Source organism: Quercus suber, unplaced genomic scaffold (genome assembly GCF_002906115.3).
Source record: "Quercus suber isolate HL8 unplaced genomic scaffold, Cork oak 2.0 scaffold_961, whole genome shotgun sequence".
Lineage (NCBI taxonomy): Eukaryota > Viridiplantae > Streptophyta > Magnoliopsida > Fagales > Fagaceae > Quercus > Quercus suber.
Genome location: NW_027070381.1, coordinates 71,036 through 92,030, shown reverse-complemented (window position 1 = coordinate 92,030; position 20,995 = coordinate 71,036). Strand labels below are relative to the sequence as shown.

General features: G+C 35.5%; 1 protein-coding gene and 1 long non-coding RNA gene across 4 annotated transcripts; one reads left to right on the top strand and one right to left on the bottom strand.

The window, feature by feature from the left end:
• Positions 1–1,971: 1,971 nt before the first annotated feature.
• On the top strand, positions 1,972–3,617 carry LOC136065413 (uncharacterized). The gene is made up of 2 exons (XR_010627039.1): positions 1,972–2,126; positions 3,052–3,617. It is a non-coding gene; the product is annotated as an uncharacterized LOC136065413 (long non-coding RNA).
• A 3,988-nt stretch (positions 3,618–7,605) lies between these two features.
• On the bottom strand, positions 7,606–20,516 carry LOC112008388 (uncharacterized). 3 transcript variants are annotated; one of them, XM_024040721.2, is made up of 4 exons: positions 19,750–20,516; positions 8,582–8,699; positions 8,220–8,476; positions 7,606–8,132 (listed from the first exon to the last, which is right to left on the bottom strand). In XM_024040721.2, exons 1-3 carry the CDS (start codon positions 20,322–20,324, stop codon positions 8,258–8,260), a joined length of 912 nt encoding a protein of 303 aa, XP_023896489.1. In that variant the 5' UTR covers positions 20,325–20,516; the 3' UTR covers positions 7,606–8,132; positions 8,220–8,257. The 3 variants fall into 3 exon arrangements, with proteins under 3 accessions (XP_023896489.1, XP_023896490.1, XP_023896488.1); XM_024040722.2 differs by having other exon boundaries at positions 7,606–8,074; XM_024040720.2 differs by having other exon boundaries at positions 7,606–8,476; positions 19,750–20,515.
• Positions 20,517–20,995: the final 479 nt, after the last annotated feature.

Here is a 20,995-nt window from a genome sequence, read left to right as displayed (position 1 = left end):
AGTAAATAAAGGAAGGAAGTGAGCAAGGAAACTTACTGTGGGCTCTAGGAATTTTTTTGGATCTAGGGATCTATGCTTGGGAAGAGGAATATGTTAAGTAGCGAAGAACTTAGAGAAGTGAAAGAATGAAAAGATAATCTGATGGGAAGGAAGTCACTATTTATAGGGAGTGAGCAGTTAATGAAAAAAGAGGCAGGTAAGCCTTTTTTGAATTATTTTTTGTAACTCCCACGCGCGTGGCCTCGGTTTATGAACTGTCAATAATGATTACGGCCGGATACAACAAGTTGTCATAACGATTCTTTTAAGAACATTAATTATTGTCTTATCCTACATTAATAACTGACGGTTATTCTTCCCAAGGAATTGTTGGCACACTGATACAAGTCCTTGATTCATTCCTGTTGCCGGACATGAATCAAGGGGGGGCTATTGTATGGTGTACGGCCATAGGCCCACTTACTTTAGGCCCAAGCCCAAGGAAATTTGGATATCTCCAAGCCCAAGACCAAAGTTAGGATCGGCCCATTGCTCATAAGCTCCATATACAAACGCACCTCGCACATAAGGTGCTCAGGGAGTATCCTTACTTTGTTCGGCAATACATTGAAATCCTGTGAATGCCCTTGGGAACCATGCTGCCGAACAATTTTTGAAGGCTAGCACCAGTTCCAACGATTTCAACCCCATTTCCAATGGAGCATATTCCTTGTCAGGAATAATCAACTTGGGCCGCTCCCACATGAGTGGGATCAAGGGGCAATGATGATCCCTCCACTATTCCAAAACTATAAATAAGAAAAAGCAAGGAGGAAAAGGGGGTTGGACAATTGGGAGGTAAGAGAAGAGAGAGAAAGAGAGGACAAACACACAAGCACGAGAGTATAAGGAAGAGGAAAGACATCACGACAAGAGGGTAATCCCTCTTTGAAGCTCGCCCGGGAGCTACCTAGGGTAGGAAACCCAATACCCACAATATAAGTATATTGTAAGCCCAAAACACTAGGCCCAGTTAGGGAGGAGGAATCTTGGGTACGTAAAATAACCATTAACACATGTTGCTAAATGTTTGGGAAAACATTATCTATATATCTGTCATAATACTTTACAAATATATGTGATGAGAAGCATAAAATTATTTTATGCTCAAAATCAATGGTGGTCCCCGCTCACCATTGGAATAACGGAAATTGCTTTTCTTATTCTCCTAGGAAACTACAAAGTTTGGCATTTTAAAAACAAAATTCCTAATCTGCATGTCAAGTACCTAAGCTTTTGAATTTCCAAAAAGTTTAAATACAACCTTTCTATTAATTTGGTGTTATTAATTTCATTGAAGAATTTTATAACATCACGTAAAAAAATCTAATTGCCCATCTTCTTAATCCTTTAAGAAAAAATAGGAAATTATACTTTACCACCTTAAACTATACTCTCGATTACACTTTGCACCCTAAATTTTGAATTTCCATCCAAGTTACCAACAAACTTGACATCGGGGTGCAATGTGTAACAAGGTTCATGGTTCATAGTTTATGGTGCAAAATGTGTATTCAAAAAAGCTTTAGAGTGCAAAGTGTAATATAGAATATAGTTTAAGGTAGTAAAGTAATTTCCCCTATTTTTTAAGACGGATAACACATGCATTTTTTATGAATTTTTTTTTTAAAGAACTGTTTTTGACTAATCATCCACTATTCCACTGTAATTCCCCCCCCCCCCCCCCCCCCAAATTCTTGGAAACTTGAAACCTCTTGCACCAAAAATAAAAAGACCATTAAGCAATTGATATCATCTAAAGGGTTATTCTACAGTACCTATGCTACCCATATAAATTTTGACCATAGATCTTACTTGTTTTAATCTTGGCCATTTACTTATTTTAACGAAAGACTTGTCACCGGTCAAGTAGGAAATGTATAAAAAAAACAGGAAAAAAAAAACAAAAAACAACAAACTCTTTGCTCTCGCATTTCCTCTCAAATTACTTTCCTCTCTTGGGTTCGGTGAAAGCTTCTCAAAAAAAAAAAAAAAAAATGACTTTACCCATTCTCTCTTGCATTATCTCCCTCAAAATTCTTCTCTCTCAAACTTGTTTGATCAAAATCGGTTTGTTATAGTTGAAGGTAAGGATTAAAATGATAAAACCCTAATTTCATGCAAGTTGTGAAATCTCTTAATTAATTATTAGCATGTTTGTTTTCTTTCCTCAAATTGTTTGTTAGTTTTTTGGATGCAAATTTTTTTTAGTTCAATTGATTAGAGTTTATTGCACTTCTAATCATTGATCACTCTCTGTCTCTATTTGATATGGCCGGAGTCTAATTTTGTATTGTGTGTATTGTGTACGGGGTGGGTGGGGAGGAGGACTGGAGGCACAGGTTCTGGCAATAAAAGATGGTGCTATATTTGGTTAATTAAAATTATCTCTACAAACTTCTACTTTTTGTTTTTCATTTTACTTTATTTGGTTAATTAAAATTATCATCTGACAGTAGCAAAGATGCCATATCCAACTATGCCAAGAATTTATTTGTTCTTTAGTTTTCTAAAGTTCATGAATTATATTGACTAGGACATCTAAGTAAAGTATTATGAATTTATGATTCATATTGCTTGTTAGGAGAAATTGCCTTAGTAGATATATTTGGTTTTATATGTTCTCTTTACAATTAAACTATATACCCTAATTTTCTTTGTAATATTCCAGATTTGTGTTCCTATTACTGCAATAATGGTCTATACTACCCATTGTTACTAGAGGAATCCATAGTAATTGACTACCATATATCTCAACCCCTATACTTAAAGACTGTTAAAAAATAATAATAAATAAAATAAAATAAAAAAGAAGAAGAAGAAGAAGAAGAAGAAGAAGAAGGTAAGACTCTTTGAATTTATGCTAGATTTCCCCTGTTCTTGTGTAGGGGTTTATTTTGCTTTAGGTTGGTCTTTGTGATTTAGAGGTCTGATGGTTTGGTTGTTTTAGGTGTGAGGTCTGATGGCCTAGACATTGTAAAGTTTCAAATTGATACCCTTTTGATTAATCAGGAGAAGAAAGGCCTAAAGCTTTCAAATTGCTTTCTACAAGTGTTGTCAGCGGACCTTGAATGTTTTGATCTTAGGATGCAAATATGATAAGGCTTTTGATACATAGCTAAACAAGCCAATTCTAGTTATTATGGAGATTCCTTCCAAAGACCACCCTTATGATCCTGCGCATGATTTTGTTCTTTTAGGAGTAAAGTACCTATTCTCTACAGAATCAATGGCATCTAGGAGGCACTAGTCACAGATATTTGTGGCTTTTACTAAGTTGTTCCATTGTTTTCCTTGAAACCCAATTAGGCACCTGATGCATTTTTAGAGCAATTTGGGTGGAAATGGTAGCAACTGGAGCTTCATTTGTTAAAGTAAAGAGGCATATACTTGGGTTTACAACTTTCTTGAAGTTTGTAGATTGTGAATTTTATTTTTCTGCTACTCGTTGATGTTGTATTATCAAATCTGCTGACAAAATTTGCTAGTTATTGTAAATTGCAACGCCTTGTATTTTGTGTTCCAGGCTAGATCATCTCTTGGGCCATGAGAAATTTGGTTAGTAATTTTAGTTTCAATTGGGCCAGGTTCTTTTCTCTCTCTCTCTTCTCTCTCTCTCTCTCTCTCTCAATTGTAGTGAGAGTGTAAAACCACTCATAATTTAATAATATTAATCACCACGTACTCTTGGTGCGGTGGTCACTCCACAAGCATAAATACTTGTGGGGTGTGGAGTGCAAGGTTCGAAGTTCAAGTCTCTAGGGGAGAGCTTCACATACATATACACTTAGATTAGGCTAGAGTAAAAATTATATTTTGTATCAAAAAAAATTAATAATAATAATATTAGCATTTACTAGTTATTAATGTGTTGATTAGCTCTAAATTCTGTAATGCCCCTTGTTTTTGTGAGCCAAAATGACTAATTCAAAATAGTAGAAGCAACAAATAGCAATATAGAGAAAGCACAGGTTATAATGTCACTTTTATAGCTTTCTAAAAAGCTAGCTTGTTGCACTCGATTATTACTTGTTAGTTTGCTACGATTTTAAGTTAAAATAGTACATAATAATTTTTTTTTAATTTTAAAAAAGCTATTTCAATGGCATTTTGATGCCTTTGGTATTATGTCAAAACCACATCTCAGATTGGTTTTTCTAACAAATTAAAAAAAAAAAAATTTAAGGAACAGACCAATCATCAAAAAGAGTGTAAAATAAGAAAATTTAAATCACCTTAATATAGCTAGGTTGTGTTGACTTTGCTAGCGTTTTTTGTACGTCTTTGCTTGGAAAAAAAATGTTATTTGTAAGTAAATAACCTTAAAAATGTTTTTTGACCAAAGTCCTTTAATTTTATTATGCAAAAATAAATAATCTTAAAAAAATTTAACTTTGAGATCTAAGATGAAGATGATAATATTTTGGAACTTATATGAAATCATTGTCATGGGTTTTATTAAAATTGATGAACAATGACAATTTTACTCTTTCCAGTGAGTTACTTGAAGAGGTAGAGAGAGCGAATGAATGGTAGACATACCAAAACTATTTATACAATCCAAAATATTTTGATAAAAATATGAAATTTAAATTTTCATAATTTTTTATAAATATCTCAAATGCAAAGAGAGCAAGAGAGATACTCACTAAGAGAGAGAGAGAGAGAGAGAGAATTCAAATAAGTTTATATATATATATATATTATAAAAAAATTACTTAGGTCACGTGGCATCTTAAGTTGCATAATAATTAATTTTTTATTTATTTATTATTTAGTCTATTAGCCACGTCAATTTTTAGGCAGATTGGGTGGTAATACGTAATGTTTTGTAGGAACCATCCAATATGACTGAAAATAAATAAAAGAACTGCCAAACGTCATTTAGTACTAACCAATGTGATATTGAAAATAAAGGAACCGCCAAATGTCATTTCAATAAGTATACAACAACTTAATGACAAAAGAAAATTTATAAGTTCCATTGAGACTTTTAAGGGGGAAAAGCAAGTAGAGTAGCTATATAAAATTTTATTGTCATTTTGGTCTTGTAAATAAAGGTTTTAGGGAGTATTTTGGTCATTTGTTAGATTTCAAGGGTCATTCGGTAATTTTTTAGGTTTTAAAGGTAATTGGTCATTTTTTAGGTTTTAAATGTATTTTGGTAATTTTGTAGGTTTTAGGAGTATTTTAGTAATTTTTTAGGTTTTGGGGGCATTACTACAGTCATATTTTAGGTTCTAAGGACTTTTCATTCAATTTTTAAGTTTCAACCATTTGGGTCATTTTTAGGTTTCAATGTCATCTCTGTCATTTTTTAGGTTCTAAAGGTATTTCAATAATTTTAGAGGCTTTTAGGAGGTATTTGGTCATTTTATAGATTTCAAGAGCATTTCAGTCATTTTTAGGTTTCAAGTGCATTACAGTCATTTTTTAGGTCCTAAAGGTATTTCAATCATGTTTTAGGTTACAAGGTCATTTTAGTTATTTGCTAAGTTTCAGGGTCATTTTTTAAGTTCCAAATGCACTAAAGACGTTTGTTTTAGGTTCTAAGGGGTTTTCAGTCACTTTTTAGATTAAAAGGTCATTTCAGTCTTTTTAGGTCATTTTTTAGGTTCTAAGGGTAATAGAGGGGTATTTCGGTAATTTTTAAGTTTTAATGTCATTTCGGTTATTTTATAGGTTCTAAGGGGGCAAAATTTGCCAAATAATAGATTTTAGAAAAAATTTTGGTGCATGGCATGCGGATGAAAGATTTTAGTTAGTTGGACTGTTTTTGAAAATCGAGTTTAAGAAACTCGACTTCCAACCCATTTTTCTTTTGCCATAAGTCTGAAATGGATCAAAAAAAAAAAAGTGGAACTCGAGTCTAAGAAACTCGAGTTCCAATTGTACACAACTCGAGTTTCTTAAACTCGATTTCCACTTTTTAAAAGCAAAAACAGTCTAACTTACTAAAATGTTTGATCCATGTGCGTTTTTGCAAAATTTTTTCTAAAATTCTATTATTTGGCAAATTTTGCCGTTCTAAGGGTATATCAATCATTTTTAAGTAAGGGCATCCCAATATTTTTTAGAGTTTCAAGGGGTATTTTTGTCACATGTGATGTTGATACTGTCTAAAATAACAATAGAACAGTTAAATATGAGAGAGAAAAAAAAAAAAAAAAAGGAACAATTGAATGTGATAAAAGTACAGTCACATGTGATGTTAGTACTACCCAATGTGATGATAAAACTATCAAATGTGAAAAAAATAATAATAGTCCCATCGAATGTGACAAAAATACGGTTAGATATCACGTTGGTACTGCTCAATGTAATGATGAAACTATCAAATATGAGGAAAAAAAAATGAGAGTACTACCAAATGTGACAAAAGTGTAGTTAAATGTGATATTAGTACTGCCCTATGTAATGATAAAACTATCAAATATGTGAAAAAATAATAGTACCATCAAATGTAACAAAAGTACGATCAGAAGTAATGTTGGTATTATTCAATGTGACAATGGAACTGTTAAATGTGATAAAAACATATAAGGTACCACCGAATGAGACAAGTACATTTAGATATGATGTTAATATTGTCTAATGTGATAATGGAACCATCAAATGTGGAAAAAAAAAAAATAAATAAATAAATAAACCACTAAATGTGACAAAAGTATAATCATATGTGATGTTGATACTACACAATGTGAAGATAAAACCGTCAAATGAAAAAAAAAAAATAAGAGAACCACCAAATATGACAAAAGTATTGTCAAATGTGATGTTGGTATTGCTGAATGTGATAATGAAACCATCAAATGTGAAGGAAAAAAAATCACCAAATGAGACAAAAGAACAGTCACATATGATATTGAAACTACATAATGTAAGGATGAAACTATCAAGTAAGTGAAAAAATAAAGGAACCACCAAATGTTACAAAAGTACAGTTACATGTGATATTAGTACTACACAATGTGAAGATGAAACTATTAAATATGAGAAAAAAATAAAAGAACCACCAAATGTAACAAAAATACTGTCAAATGTGATGTTAGAACCTCACAGTGTGATAATGGAACCATCAAATATGAAAAAAATAAAATAAACCACCAAATGTGACAAAAAGACAATCACATGTGATGTAGGTACTGCACGATGTGGGGATAGAACCATCGAATATGATGTTTTGATAACCTAGTATAGCAGGCTTGACGTAAGACAAGGGGGAACAACAAACTTTGATTTAGAAAATCAAGGCAGATCAGGTATAGCTTTTTGAAGAATTGGGGTAAGGTTTTGGTAGGGAGTAGGCTAGAAAATAATATGGATTATATGATTTCCAAAGGGGACAAAGATTAGTAGGGTTTCGAAATGAAAACAAATGTGAAAATCAAGATTTGAGTAGCTGTGAATGGTGATGTGAATAGTTATTGTGAATAGTAAAATAAAATAAAATAAAATAGGTAAATTCTAAGAATCACAACTAGACTTTCTAAGTATCATACTTAGGGTTCCTTGGCATCACACCTCAGAGAAGGTTGTATCACAAAAACCATAAAAGAAAGCATATCTCTTAAATTCTAAAAACATTCATTAATAATCAACTCAATAGAAAGTCCTACAACTCTTTAAATAAAAACTAATTCATAATCCTAGTCAAACTAGGATTTCTTAAAACCCTAATAAGACTTGGACTTGAACTTAGGCTTTTACTACTAAGCCCAACTAAATAACCAAACTTAAAATAATGCCCAAAAGAATATCTAATGGACTGTTAGCATTGCCCATTCCAAAATATTACGAAATTACAAAATTGCTCTTGATACAGAAAATAAAATAAAATATAATAAATATGCCTTCCCATTGCCTCCTGCATCAAAATTGCCTACTAGTGGGTACCGTACCCCAAAAAAAATGGTACGGTGGAATTACCCTCATCTGAAAAATGAATTTCTGATTAGTGCACGCTGCCATAGTAATTTCTTGATCCCCAGGAGAAGGTTTACTCACATTGATTCTATTCTTATAATTATTAGCCCTGTAAATACAATGGAGGAGGAAGTGTGTAGAATTTGTATGATAAATAATTATTGGCCCTGTAAAAACAATGGGGGAGGAAGTGTATAGAATTCATATGATAAATGGGAGGAACGCAATTAGAGTGTGATTTAAGCCTCCGTTACCCGGAAAGACATGCAGATCCTGCAAGTATGTTCTCATTTCATGACAGAGTTTGGCTTAGTTTCAAAACCTCCTTCAGCAATCTACTGACAGAAACCTGTATTTCATTGGGCATTCCCAGCTCTGGTCGCACCAACTCCAAAGCATACAAAATGATAACCCTCATCACAACAACTAAGTTTAAGTTCTTGGTGTCACCCTTCCACACACTCTGATTCACAAACTTGCACGACTGTTTTAGAACGCATTTACCACAAACCTAAGGGTGAACAGAAAATTTGAAGAACAAAATAACATTATAAATTTTACATTGAATACTGAGGTGAAATAAAAGAAGGTAAAGAGTCATGAGAAATTAGCTTACAGTGTTTTCTTGAATCTCAAAAAACTTTCGCAGTCTTTTAGCAGCAAAAACATTCTTTTTTGTAAGTGAAGGGCAACCAAAGAGGGCAACCTTTTTCAAGTCACTTCCTGATAACCATCTGTGAATCCAAAATTCAAGTTTATCAAGATGCTGGGTTTTACTGTTATTAATAGGAACTTGAATAATCTGTATCAACCTTTTAAAAAATAAAAATTAAACTAGATAATTTAAAAAGTGGACAGACTTTTTCTTCTCCAAAGTAATTTGGAGGAAAGTTCAACTAATACACTACATAGCAATTAAAACAATCATCCAACGTGTATTTTTAATTGTATGGCTGATTTAATAGTCATATAACTTGTTGAAATCACATAATGAGTTATGAAACTACAAAACACATGGTCAATCATTTGATTGCTACATAATATGTTGGAAGAGATTCTTCCAAACTAGTTTAATGAAAAACCTCATTCTTCAAAACCAATACTCATTGTCATTATGATAAGTACAAAATAAAGAACTGGAAAGCTTATCCCTAAGGTTGAGAAAGGAGACGCTCAACCAACCAGTCAGTGAAAGCATAGTTCATCAATAAAAAATGTGAGCATTCTGAACAAACAATATGACAAGGTTTTTATCGCTAAAAGCCTGTGAGATCCTAGTCAAATTTGATTCTAGATTATTCAATTTGATTTTCAGAATTAAATTATTACATGCAATGAGCACACTCCCCCCATAAAATTAATTTTGATCATGCATAGTACCCTCCTATACGTGTAGTTAATCAGCCATGTCCTTGCAATAGCAGTATCTTATAATGACAATGAGGAGTCGTCTAGCAGAATAACAGACAAATTTAGCTTCTTCAACTACACTTGAGCTCCTTGATTGCGTAAATTAAACAGTACAAATCACTTTGGATGGATACAAGAAAAGATTACCAACTAAAACAAAAATGGTGAAAAAAAAATTACCAACCATCACCTCAAACAACCATTAGAATGAGCTAGCAACATTTGATCAACTAGTACCTCATAGTCATTTACCAATTTCCAAAGTATGCCTATCTATGTTCTAATATGCTGTAGGGATTCTCATCAACCAAGTTCACATATTTATTTAGAGGTTAGCAATGCATAGAATGACTGACCAAGTTGAGGAATCAAGGACTGTTGATTCAAATTAGGCCTTTAAATACCAGACACAGCCATCAAACTATAGATTGGCTCAGCCACTGAGATTTATCTCAGGAATAGGGTTCATTCCAAAAACTAGAACACCTAACTAATATGCTCAATTGTATTGTCAGTTTAAAGTGGTTTCTCCAAGGACCATGTACAAATACAGCATTAATTATCTTCATGCTGCGACTCGGAATTTTTAAGGTGAGGTATTTTACTATCTCTATCAATATCTCATACTCTATACAGAATTTCTGCAAATAAGCTATACCAAAAACCCATGTGTATGATTTATAGTCAAGTTTTTCTCACTCAGCAGTTTCACCAGACTAGTAGAAAATCATGGAAGTAGGCAACAGAACCAGATTGCAAAGCAACACTACACTATTATGTTATTGCTATGAGCATGTTCTTGTAAGTGGATCTACTGAAGAAATTCAAAGCCTCAGTTTTCTGCTGTAATCAATTAAAGAAGATGAACACTTAATGAAGTCCTAAAACTCTTGACCACCAAAGCTTTCGGAGATGATCATACCTACATTAAGGATAACAAAAGGCAGCACAAGGCTGAAGTTTAGCTGACCTAAATTCTCTATTTCAAAATTAAACCTTTTGGTATCGAACAATAATAGAGCTATCATCTAAACTTCTTCACCGTTGCTCCATCTCCTTTTATGAGCAGCAAAAGCCCACTTTTAGGAAGAAAAAGTTTCATATATGCACTGTTCAGCAAGCAATGAATTTGATAATAATTCCTAAAAACTAAGCCAAGAAGAGGTTTTGATGCTCAACCACAAACAGTGCAAGACTACCTTCTCATGGGGCAATGGGAGGGGACCCAAAAAAAAAAATCAAATAATGTAGGAAGCTTACCTCCTTTGAAGTGAACGCAAAGAACACATCTATAAGGGCCCGTTTGGATAGAGAATAGAAGGAAGGAGAGTGGAATGGAGTAGAGTAGAATTGACTAAAAATAGGCTAAATCTACTTTACTCTACTCTACTCCCCCTCCCTCCCTCTCAATCTAAACGGACCATAAGATTTAAGCTTGGGCCCATCTTCCCCTAAAAATGACACCCATACTAATTTCATGGAGATAACAACACAAGCCCCAATTGAAACGAAAACAAAATTCAAAAATGGGCAATGTTCCATCTAGAGACAATTGTATGGAAGAATTCAAACAAGAACCTGACTCAAATCTCTACTAGTAAGAGATGGAATACTCCTTCAAATAACCTTTTTTTTTATTATTACTTTATCTTCTTCATTTTTTTTTTTTTTAATAAAAAAAAAAATAAAAAAAAAAAATCTTGTTTATGATGATAAACAAACTGTACTTGAAACAATTACAAACAAATCAAAGAGAAACAGAAGCAGCTTGAAGGAAATCAAAAACGGAAATACATTGCGTAAAACCCCAAATACGAGACCACTCAAACAAAGTCCCAAATAGCAAAGACTTCAAAAGATCAATAGATCTCTCGACATCCTCAATAGCGCAGGTATTTCTTTCCCTCCAAATTAGCCACATCATACAGGCTGGCACCATATTCCAAACAAAAGAAGAGTGTGTATCCCCAAAATATTCCTCCATGCAAAAAGAAGAGAAACAACCATCCTTGGCATCACCCACTGCATTCCAAACATCAGAAAGACTTCACTCCATAAGGCATGAGTGATTGGTTTCACTTCCAATTGAATGGAAGAATCCAAAAAAATACCAGACTCCAATCTCTACACATAAGAGATAGGTTTCTTTTTTAAAGACCTTAATCCCAGAATATCTCTCTGTCTCTCTAATAGCCATACAAAATATATCACTGCAAGCATAGGAAAATTGATAGCAACCACAGTTGGAGGGCAGAATCAGAAACCATATTAAGGTAGCAAATCTGAGCCGGAATGGGTGGGAGATACTAGCTCATCCACATATTCAGAAATGTCTCTGGAAATTCATAATAACAACCAAGCAATTAGAAAAAATGGTGGCTACTCCCTCACTAGCATACAGGTACATATTGCACATATTCAGGGATGCTAAGGTTCCTCTTCTTAAAGCACATCACATGTAATAAGCTCTAACATATTGGCTATTATAGTGCTGGTTAAAACAATAAGTTATTCTGATAAGTTATAACAATTTGGAAAAGAAAAAATCCAAAAAAGATGAGTGCAAAGTCTAGCATTACATAGTGAAGACAAGGTGGACATCTAAAGAAAAAAAAAATACCAACATCCGAGCCATAGGTATTAAGGAACAACATGAGGTTCCAAGATTCACCTTGTTGGAAGGGATTCAGCGGTTTTCAATTTTGGGGTCTTGCAGCTTTAAGAGCTTATCATGACAAAGTCCTTAAAAAGAATGAAAATCCTCCACCAAAGGTCTTCCTAAACCTATTATTTATTATAACCATGACCTGCAATGTAACTAAAGAATTAAAGAACATAATAACCTTGCATGATAAATTTCTAAGTCATATATCAAAGTTGGGACCTAACCACTTCAGTTCTCATTTGACACTCCCAAATCAGTACTATCTTGCACCAGCAAGGATAGAGAGGATCACAAATACAGTCAACTTTTATTTTTCAGGTAAATTTCAGTAACTTACACAAAGGTTTGGGCTAATGCCAAACAGGTTAAGACATTTCAAAATTGACTAACTTGGTCCCTAATAACCGTTAGCCAGTTAGTCATTCTGACCCTATATTTTCTCTCTCCTCTCTCACCCCTATCTCTTATCTCATCTCAACTTATCTTATCCTCTCCTTAACCCTAAACTTTGATCTCCCAAAACCTTATGGCTACTGCCAGCAAGCCATAGATGCCGTGAGCCACCACCACGGTGGCTCTCTCTATCTCTTGTTTCTCTCTCTCTCTCTCAAGCTCAGCCATGGCCGAGCTCCATGAAGCCCATGCCACCACAATGGCAGTTGAGCTCAATGGCACTACCACACTGCTGGCCACTGCCTTCTCCTCTTTATTTCTCTCTTATTCTCTTCTTTTTTCTCATTTATTTTCTTCTTTTTTATGGCCAAACCACCTTTTTTGTTTGGTCTTGTGATTGGTTTTTGGTTTGGTTAAGTTAGGGATTGGGTTTTCTATTCGTTGTACAAGTTTAGTGATTTTTTTTTTTTTGGATAAATAATGAAAAATATATTAAATATGTAAAAAAAAAAGCATGTATATAGAAAGTACTGATTTTGACTTGGGTTTGTAAAATACTAGGTTTATTTTATTTCGAGGATCTTGGCTTTTAGGGTTTGGAAATTGGGATTTTGGGGTTGATTTTAAAATGGGTTTGGATGTGCAGCTCATGTAAATGTTAGGCATGCTCTGTCTATATGTACCTAAATCAGTGGGTGTGTGTAAGATTTGTTTGTGGTGGTGGGCGTTGTAACAATGGTGATGAGGTGGTGGTCTCATTGATTTGTTATGGTTTGGCTGGGTTTGGCACACACAGAGATAGAAGAGAGAGAGGGACAGGAGAGAGAGAAGAGAGAAGAGGGGTCAGAATGACTATCAGGCCTAACAGTATTTAGGGACCAAGTTGGTCGGTTTTGAAATTTCTTGGACCTAGTTGGCATTACTCTAAACTTCAGGGTAAGTTACTAAAATTTACCCGTATTTTTGTATAAGTAATAATGCTTCGTTCAAAAGAGAGATAATGTAATGAAACAAAGCACGGAGGCAGTGTGCTAAGGACCCATCAAAGAGACAGCTAAAATGCATGGAAGTACAACTATCAAGTAAGTCAGGCAAACAAGTAAAGGTAAAAGCTTCCAAAGCATTGGTCCTCTCAAACAAAGTCTAGAATAGGGAAAGCTTCAATTCTGAAATCCATCTCTCACTCCCTTCAAAAGGTCTGAGCATTGCTCTCCCCACAAAAACCCACATAAATCAATGAGGGATCATACTCCAAATCACCGCATACTTATGCCTACTGAATTTTCCCATCCAAGTAGCAAAGCTTAACACCACTGGGCATAAGCCAATGAACCCTGAAGAGTGAGAGCATCATGTGCCACAACACTCTAGCAACAGGGCAATGTAAAAGTAAGTGATCAGTAGTCTCCCCATCCCTCTTAAACATGCAACAACAATCAATCAGAACGATTTAGCACCTTCACAAATTACTAACAGATAAAATCTTTCCCAATGCCATAGTCCAAAGAAAAAAGCTAACATGGGTTGGAACTTTAGGTTTCCACAAAGACTTCCAAGGAAAGGACAGCTAAGTTGTAGAATGCAGCACCTTATGATAGGATTTAACTTCAAAGATCCCCCCATGAAGAAGGTTTCCAACACAGTCTGTCTCATTGAAGTTGAATAAATCATGTCCATAAAGGAGGCAACTAACTCTAATTCCCAATCTTACACTGATCTATTAAAACTTACATTCCAGTGGTAAATTTCCCCTGAAAAGGATAGGAGCTCTGCTACTGAAGCACCTTGATTACAATCAATACCATAGAGTTCTGGAAAACTATCTTTCAGAGATAGTCCCTCACACCATTGATCATGCTAGAACCTAACAGAAGAATCATCCCCCACCTTAAAGCTAACAAATTGATGAAAAGTGTCCACCCCTTCTTGATACTCTTCCAAAGGCACACTCCATATGGCCCCACATGCTGCCATACTTGGTATCCACCACCCTTCTCCACAAGGCATCCTTTTCCAATGCATACCTCCATAGCCACTTCCCTAACAAAGTCTTACTAAATATGACCAAATCCCATATGCCTGAACCTCCATATTGAAGAGGTGCACAAACACTCCTTCGATTAAACAGGTGGAACTTTTTTTTTTGATAGGTAATATGAGAACTATTATTAGTGAAATAAGAAAGATACATACAGGGTGTTCATGATGATGAACACAGAAAAGCATAAACAGTAAACAAAAGAGAAGAAATCAGGAGCCTATTCTAAGAGAGAAAAAAAAAAAAAAAAATTGTAGAAGAGAAGAGCAATTTGTAAAACCCCAACACCGAGACCAATCAAAAAGTCTATGTTGGCACAAGTCTTTTAACTCAACCAACATCTTCTCAAAATCTTCAAAGAAACGACAATTACATTCCAACCAAATAGTCCACATCAAACAGCCTGGAATTAAATTCCAAATATCTAAATTATGTTTCCCAAGCCAGTAACTCCAACAAAATAATAACCCGTACACAGAGCCAGGCAAGACCCACTGAATACCGAAAGCCTGAAGCATAAGGACCCATAAAGAGTATACTACAGGACAATGAATAAGGAGATGATCCACAGACTTCCAACTGTAGCAGCACATGCAACACCGATTTGCCAAAGGGCGAACCCTAAGCATGAGATTATCCAAAGTAAGAATGCAGTCAAGAGCAGCCGTCTACAAGAAAAAAGCCACCCTTTTGGGAACCTTTGCTTTCCAAATGCCCTTACAATGGAAAATACAGTTAGAAGCCCTCTATAACTCGTTATAAAAAGAACAAGCATCAAACTTACCATTTCCACCAAGGCCCCAACATAGAGTGTTGTTGCCTACTCCCTGTGGAAGACGAGCTTGATTAAAAGCAAGTAGAGAGAAAGATGCAGCTAACTCCTAGTCTTGGAATTCCCTATAAAATCTCAAGTTCCAGGTTCTAACATTTCCCCCCTCCTAATGACACAACACCTTATAGATACAAGCTTCCTTATTAGCTAAAATCACATATAACTCAGTATAAAGGATTTTAAGGGGATCAGCCCCAACCCATCTATCATGCCAGAAGAGGATTCGGGTACCATCACCCGCTACAAAAGAGAAATGCTTAGAAAAGCTCTCCCATCCTTCGTTGATACTATGCCACAAACCACAACCATGAGCCCCCCTACAAACTTTAGTACTCCAACCCCCTTTACCCTCCCCATATTTAGAGGAAATAACCCTCAGTTAAAGATGAGTAACTTCATGTCTGAACCTCCACAGCCACTTCCCTAATAAAGCTTGATTAAAGAACACCACATTTCTTATCCCCAATCTGCCCATTTCAATAGGTGAGCAAACTTTGTCCCAAGCTGTCAAAGGATATTTGAAACGCCCCTCAAAAGATCCCCATAAAAAATTTCTCTGAATTCTTTCCAACCTAGCAGCCACAGCTTTAGGAATAGTAAACAACGATAAGAACTAAGTTGGAAGACTACAAAGAGTAGTCTTCAATAAAGTTAGCCTACCACCCTTTGATAAATGGAGGTGTTTCCACCCCGATAATTTCTTCTCCAAAATGGGATTCCCAATAAAGGCTGTCTTAAAAGAAGTACCTAGTGGCATCCCCAAGTATTTCATAGGCAGAGTACCCACCCTACATCTAAGGATATAATAGGGACAATCTCACTTTTCCCCACATTCACTTTCAAACCTATAAAAGCTTGAAAACACAACAAGGCCAACCTAATGGACAATAACTGCTCCCTAGCAGAAACAAAATAAGATAGTGTCATCTGCAAACAACAAATGAGAGATGCACACACCAATAGAGTTCACTGGTCCCACATGAAAACCGTGAATCAAACCACTCTCCTCAGTCTTCCCCAGAATCCTGCTTAAGACCTCCATAATCAAATGGAAAATGAGAGGGGATAAAGGATCACCTTGTCTCAAACTCCGGGAGCTTCCAAAAAAACCTTCAGGGGAACCATTAACGAGAATTGAAAAACGGATAGAAGTGACACATGCCTTAATCCATCCACTCCATTTCATCCCAAAACCCATCCTATCCAACAAATAGAACAAGGCATCCCAATTTACATGATCATAGCCTTTTTCAATGTCAAGCTTGCAAACTACACCCGGTAACTAACTCTTCAACCTGTTATCTAAACATTCATTGGCAATGAGCACTAAATCCAAAATTTGCCTCCCACCCACAAAGGAATTTTGAGACTCAGAAATGAGATTGTCCAACACCGCCCTCAATTGATTAGCCAGCACCTTGGATAAAAACTTGTGCATACTACCCACCAAACTAATTGGCTAGAAATCTTTAATATTCAGAACATTACTCTTCTTAGGAATTAAAGTAAGAAAGGATGCATTCATAGATTGTTCAAACACATAATGCCGGTGAAAGTGTTCAAAAAAAGCCATTACATCCTTTTCCACAACACTCCAACATTTGTGGAAAAAATCCATGGTGAATCCGTCAGGACTAAAGGCTTTATCTCCCTCCATTTCCTGCAGTACCTGAATGACTTCCTCCTTAGAGAGGGTGACCTCTCTTCCTCCTCAAGACAAGAAAAATCCAACCCATCCATAGAAGGGCGCCTCGTATCAGTCCCTTGATACAAATTCTGATAGAACTAAGCCACCTAAGATTGCACATCCAACTCATCCTCATATACAACACCATCCACCTCAATACGTTTAATCCGATTAGCTCTTCTATAGGAGTTTGCTAATCTATGAAAAAAACGAGTATTGTTGTCCCCTTCCTTCACAAACAAGAGACGTGATTTTTGCCTCCAGAATATCTCTTCCAAAGAAGCTAAATGTTCAATATCCCCTCTAATTTGTATAGGACGAGCTTGTTCCTCATTTGAGAGACCCAGCACCTCTTCAATAGCATCTAACCCCAATAATTCAGACAGCAAACTTTTTTCCCTAAAGGGCAAATCTCCAAGTTCCTCCCTATTCCACCTCTTAAGGTCAACTTTCAAAGCCTTTATTTTTTTGGCCAAAATAAAACTCGAAGAGCTCACAAAACAGTACCCGTTCCACCATTGCTGAACTCTCTCAACAAAACCCTCAACTTTCAACCACATTTTCTCAAATTTAAAAGCGCAATGACCCCTACGCAAACCACCAGCTTCCAACAAGAGTGGGAAATGATCAGAAATAACACAAAGGAGCACTCTTTGAGAAACATTCCCAAAATATTCATCCCAGTCCAATGAAACCAAAGCCCTGTCAATTCTTGACATAGAAGGTGTCACAGATTCCTTAAACCAGGTAAACGAAGCCCCCTTAATGGGAGGTCAACAAGGTAATTGTTTTCAATGAAATCTGAAAAAGCAAACATAGCTGGGCTGAAAGACTCACAGCCAAGTCTCTCACTCGGATATCTAATAATGTAAAAGTCACCTATCAAACACCATGCCATGGTCCACCTAGCACAAGCAAGTTCCTCCCACAAAGCAGCCTGCTGTCTATCCCTATTTGGGCCATAAACTCCTGTACAAGTCCAAACAAAACCATCCACAACCCCTCTCAATAAGACATTAACAGAGAATTGTCTTACCACAAAGTCAAGTTTTTCAAAAACCCTCTTATCCCAAACCAGCAGAACCCCTCCTAATGTCTGAACCGCATCCAAGACAACCCAATCTATGAAAGGACTACCCCAAAGACTACGAACAACAGCAACGTCTATAGCAGATAACTTAGTTTCCTAGAAACAAACAATATTGCATTTCCATTCCTTGAGAAGATTCTTGCAAACTTCTCGCTTGCGGGGGTTGTTAAGTCCCCTAACATTCCAAGATAAAAGACATAAATTCATTTATAAACACTTACTGCCCCCAAACCATGAAAAGAACCTCTGTTACTCCTTGTAGAGGATAAACCATCATAGTTTACAATAGAAGCCAGCCCCTTAAGCTCTCTGAGACCTTTCTTCCCTGAATTAGCAGGACGTTTAGGCACCCCATCATTACTCACAACACGACATTCCTGTTCAAGAAGTACTTAAACTCATCTCCCACCCTTCCCTATAGAAAGTTAGTCTGTATCTTTTCAATATGGCATGATGCTCATCAAGATTGGAAACAAGGATAAATAGTACATGGGTAGGTTAGATAGAGTACCATTTATCAATGTAAGGAGACCCCCTTTAGAGAGGGAAATCCTCTTCCATCTAGAAAATCGCCTCTCGATTTTCTAAAGAACACCATTCCAAATGGCTTTCACTTTAAACATGGAGCCTAAAGGAAGACCCAGGCATGTCATAGGTAGTTGGTTGGGTTACCTTACACCTCAAAATACCAACCAAGGCCTCAACCCCTGGCACATCACCAACTGGGACCAATTTGGATTTCCCCAAATTAACCTTCAAACCATAAATAAACTGAAACCATAATCTAAAATTTTAATTATAAAAAACATAAAGCTTAACAAGTTACTTGTTCTTTTACTGTTTAAGCTTTATGTTTTTTATAATTAAAATTTCCATTCAAAGAAAAAATACATACAAAGGACAACTGCAATACATTCTAACATCAAATTACAAACTAAAAATTTACAAAGCTATGAAATCTGAAAAAGAATCACAAAGCAAATTTCAAGGCCCCTATCCAACCATATAAGGGGACTTAAGAAAATGTCTTTCAAAGAGTTCTTGGTGTGTGATGTATTACCGAAGGTATGACTATTCATGTCTCTCACCAAATTATGCAAATGCATCTATCACCCTTCAAGGCATCACTTGGTGCACGCCAAATAAAGTGAAAACTACAGACTACACTCGTTGGCCACATCGCAGCATAAGGGATTAATTCACCACAAGATTTGCACATACAACATCCAATAAACTCAAAAGTACTTCATATATTGCTTTTCCTTTTGGCATGTTGGAACTAAACTACACCATTAGTTTTGACAATACACAGACAGACATATATTTCAGGCTTCAATTTTAAAAAAGGATCTTCTTAAGCTAAAAATTCTAAAGAACCTTTTTTTTTTATCGGTAAGTTATACACCTAGTGGGTCTTTAACCCATGCCTTCACCAATTAACTTGATATGCCTATATTATAAGGAAAAGGGGTGTTTTTTACTTTTTAGAGCCGGAGCTGATTGGCAAAGCGAAGACCTCTATTATATAAGATACAGAACTTCACATTCTTCTTCTTATTTTCCATTATATTCTCAAAAACCATATACAGAAAAAATCAAAGACAACCTATATAATATAAACAAATAAAAGCAAGAAAATGCATAAAGCAAAATCAAAAAACCATCTTACTTTGCAATTTCTTGATGGTCCAGGGAAAACTTCTCGGCCGCAAACTTAATAAAATCCCGGCCATACCGACTCTGGAAACAACCAAATTCCAACTTATTCCCTCGCAAGAAATTGGCATTGTTGAAATACCCTTCCTTGTACAAATGATTCACAAACAATTCCATATCTGGCGAGAGCTCATTATAAACTTCTGGCACTTGTTCCCTTGTCCTCTCCACGCTCCTTTCACCGTATCCAGGTTGATTCGTAAACACTGCATATAAACTCTTACTTTTCTTCAATTCCTTCCTTTTCACATTTGAATTCGCTCTCAACTCTATCACCTCTCTCTCCAGTTCCCTCAATCTGCTCTTCAACTTATTTGTGTTTTCACCTTCGCAATTCCCTTCTGCTTTTTTGCATAACCCAACAGCTTCTTTGAAAATAACATCTATTGGTTTCTTGTTTTCTTGGGGTGAAGAAGGCGTTGTGGTGGAGGTGGTTGTACTGTAAAAGCGTGAGGAAATTGGAAGAGATTTGAGTGAAAAGTGGAGAGGGTTTTTTTGGGGTTTAAGGAGGGTTTTGAAGACAGACATTGGTATTCCTGGAAATTATAAGACTTCAATGCAGTGGTGGGTTGAAGAAGAAGAAGAAGAAGAAGAGGTAGCCATTTTTTTTAACAGAAGAAAATGGATTCTGGAATCGCCCCGGCGGGGGGTGGGGGGTTGGTTTGGGGTTTTAGACACAATTGACTTTTGGGGGGTTTCGCGTAAAAAATTAATTGCTTCTGTACGAGGAGTTTTACCCATGCACATTTTCATTTAGTCTAAACTAGATTAAAATTTTTATTTTGTATAAAAAAAATTAACATAATTAAAATTTTTATTTATCAATTGGAATTAAAAAACAAAAAACAAATAAACAAAAAAAAAAAAACAAACAAACAAACAAAATTGAAATCAACGTTTAGGATCTACCAGCTTGCTTACTTTTTAATAAATGTATCTTTTTAATTTTGCTTCAACTTCGTAACATTAGCTAGCCTCATTACACACATTTCACACATGCGATGTGATTTTTTTTTTTTTAGTTTAGTGTCATAATTTTTTATTCATCACAATTTGAGATATGCACGTTTTTCCACTAATATTACACATTTTTAATTACTCTTTTTGTTAATACAAAATAGAAATTTTACTCTAATCTAATCTAAGTGTATATATGTGTGAAACTCCTTTTTGGAGACTTAAACTCCGGCCCTTACTCC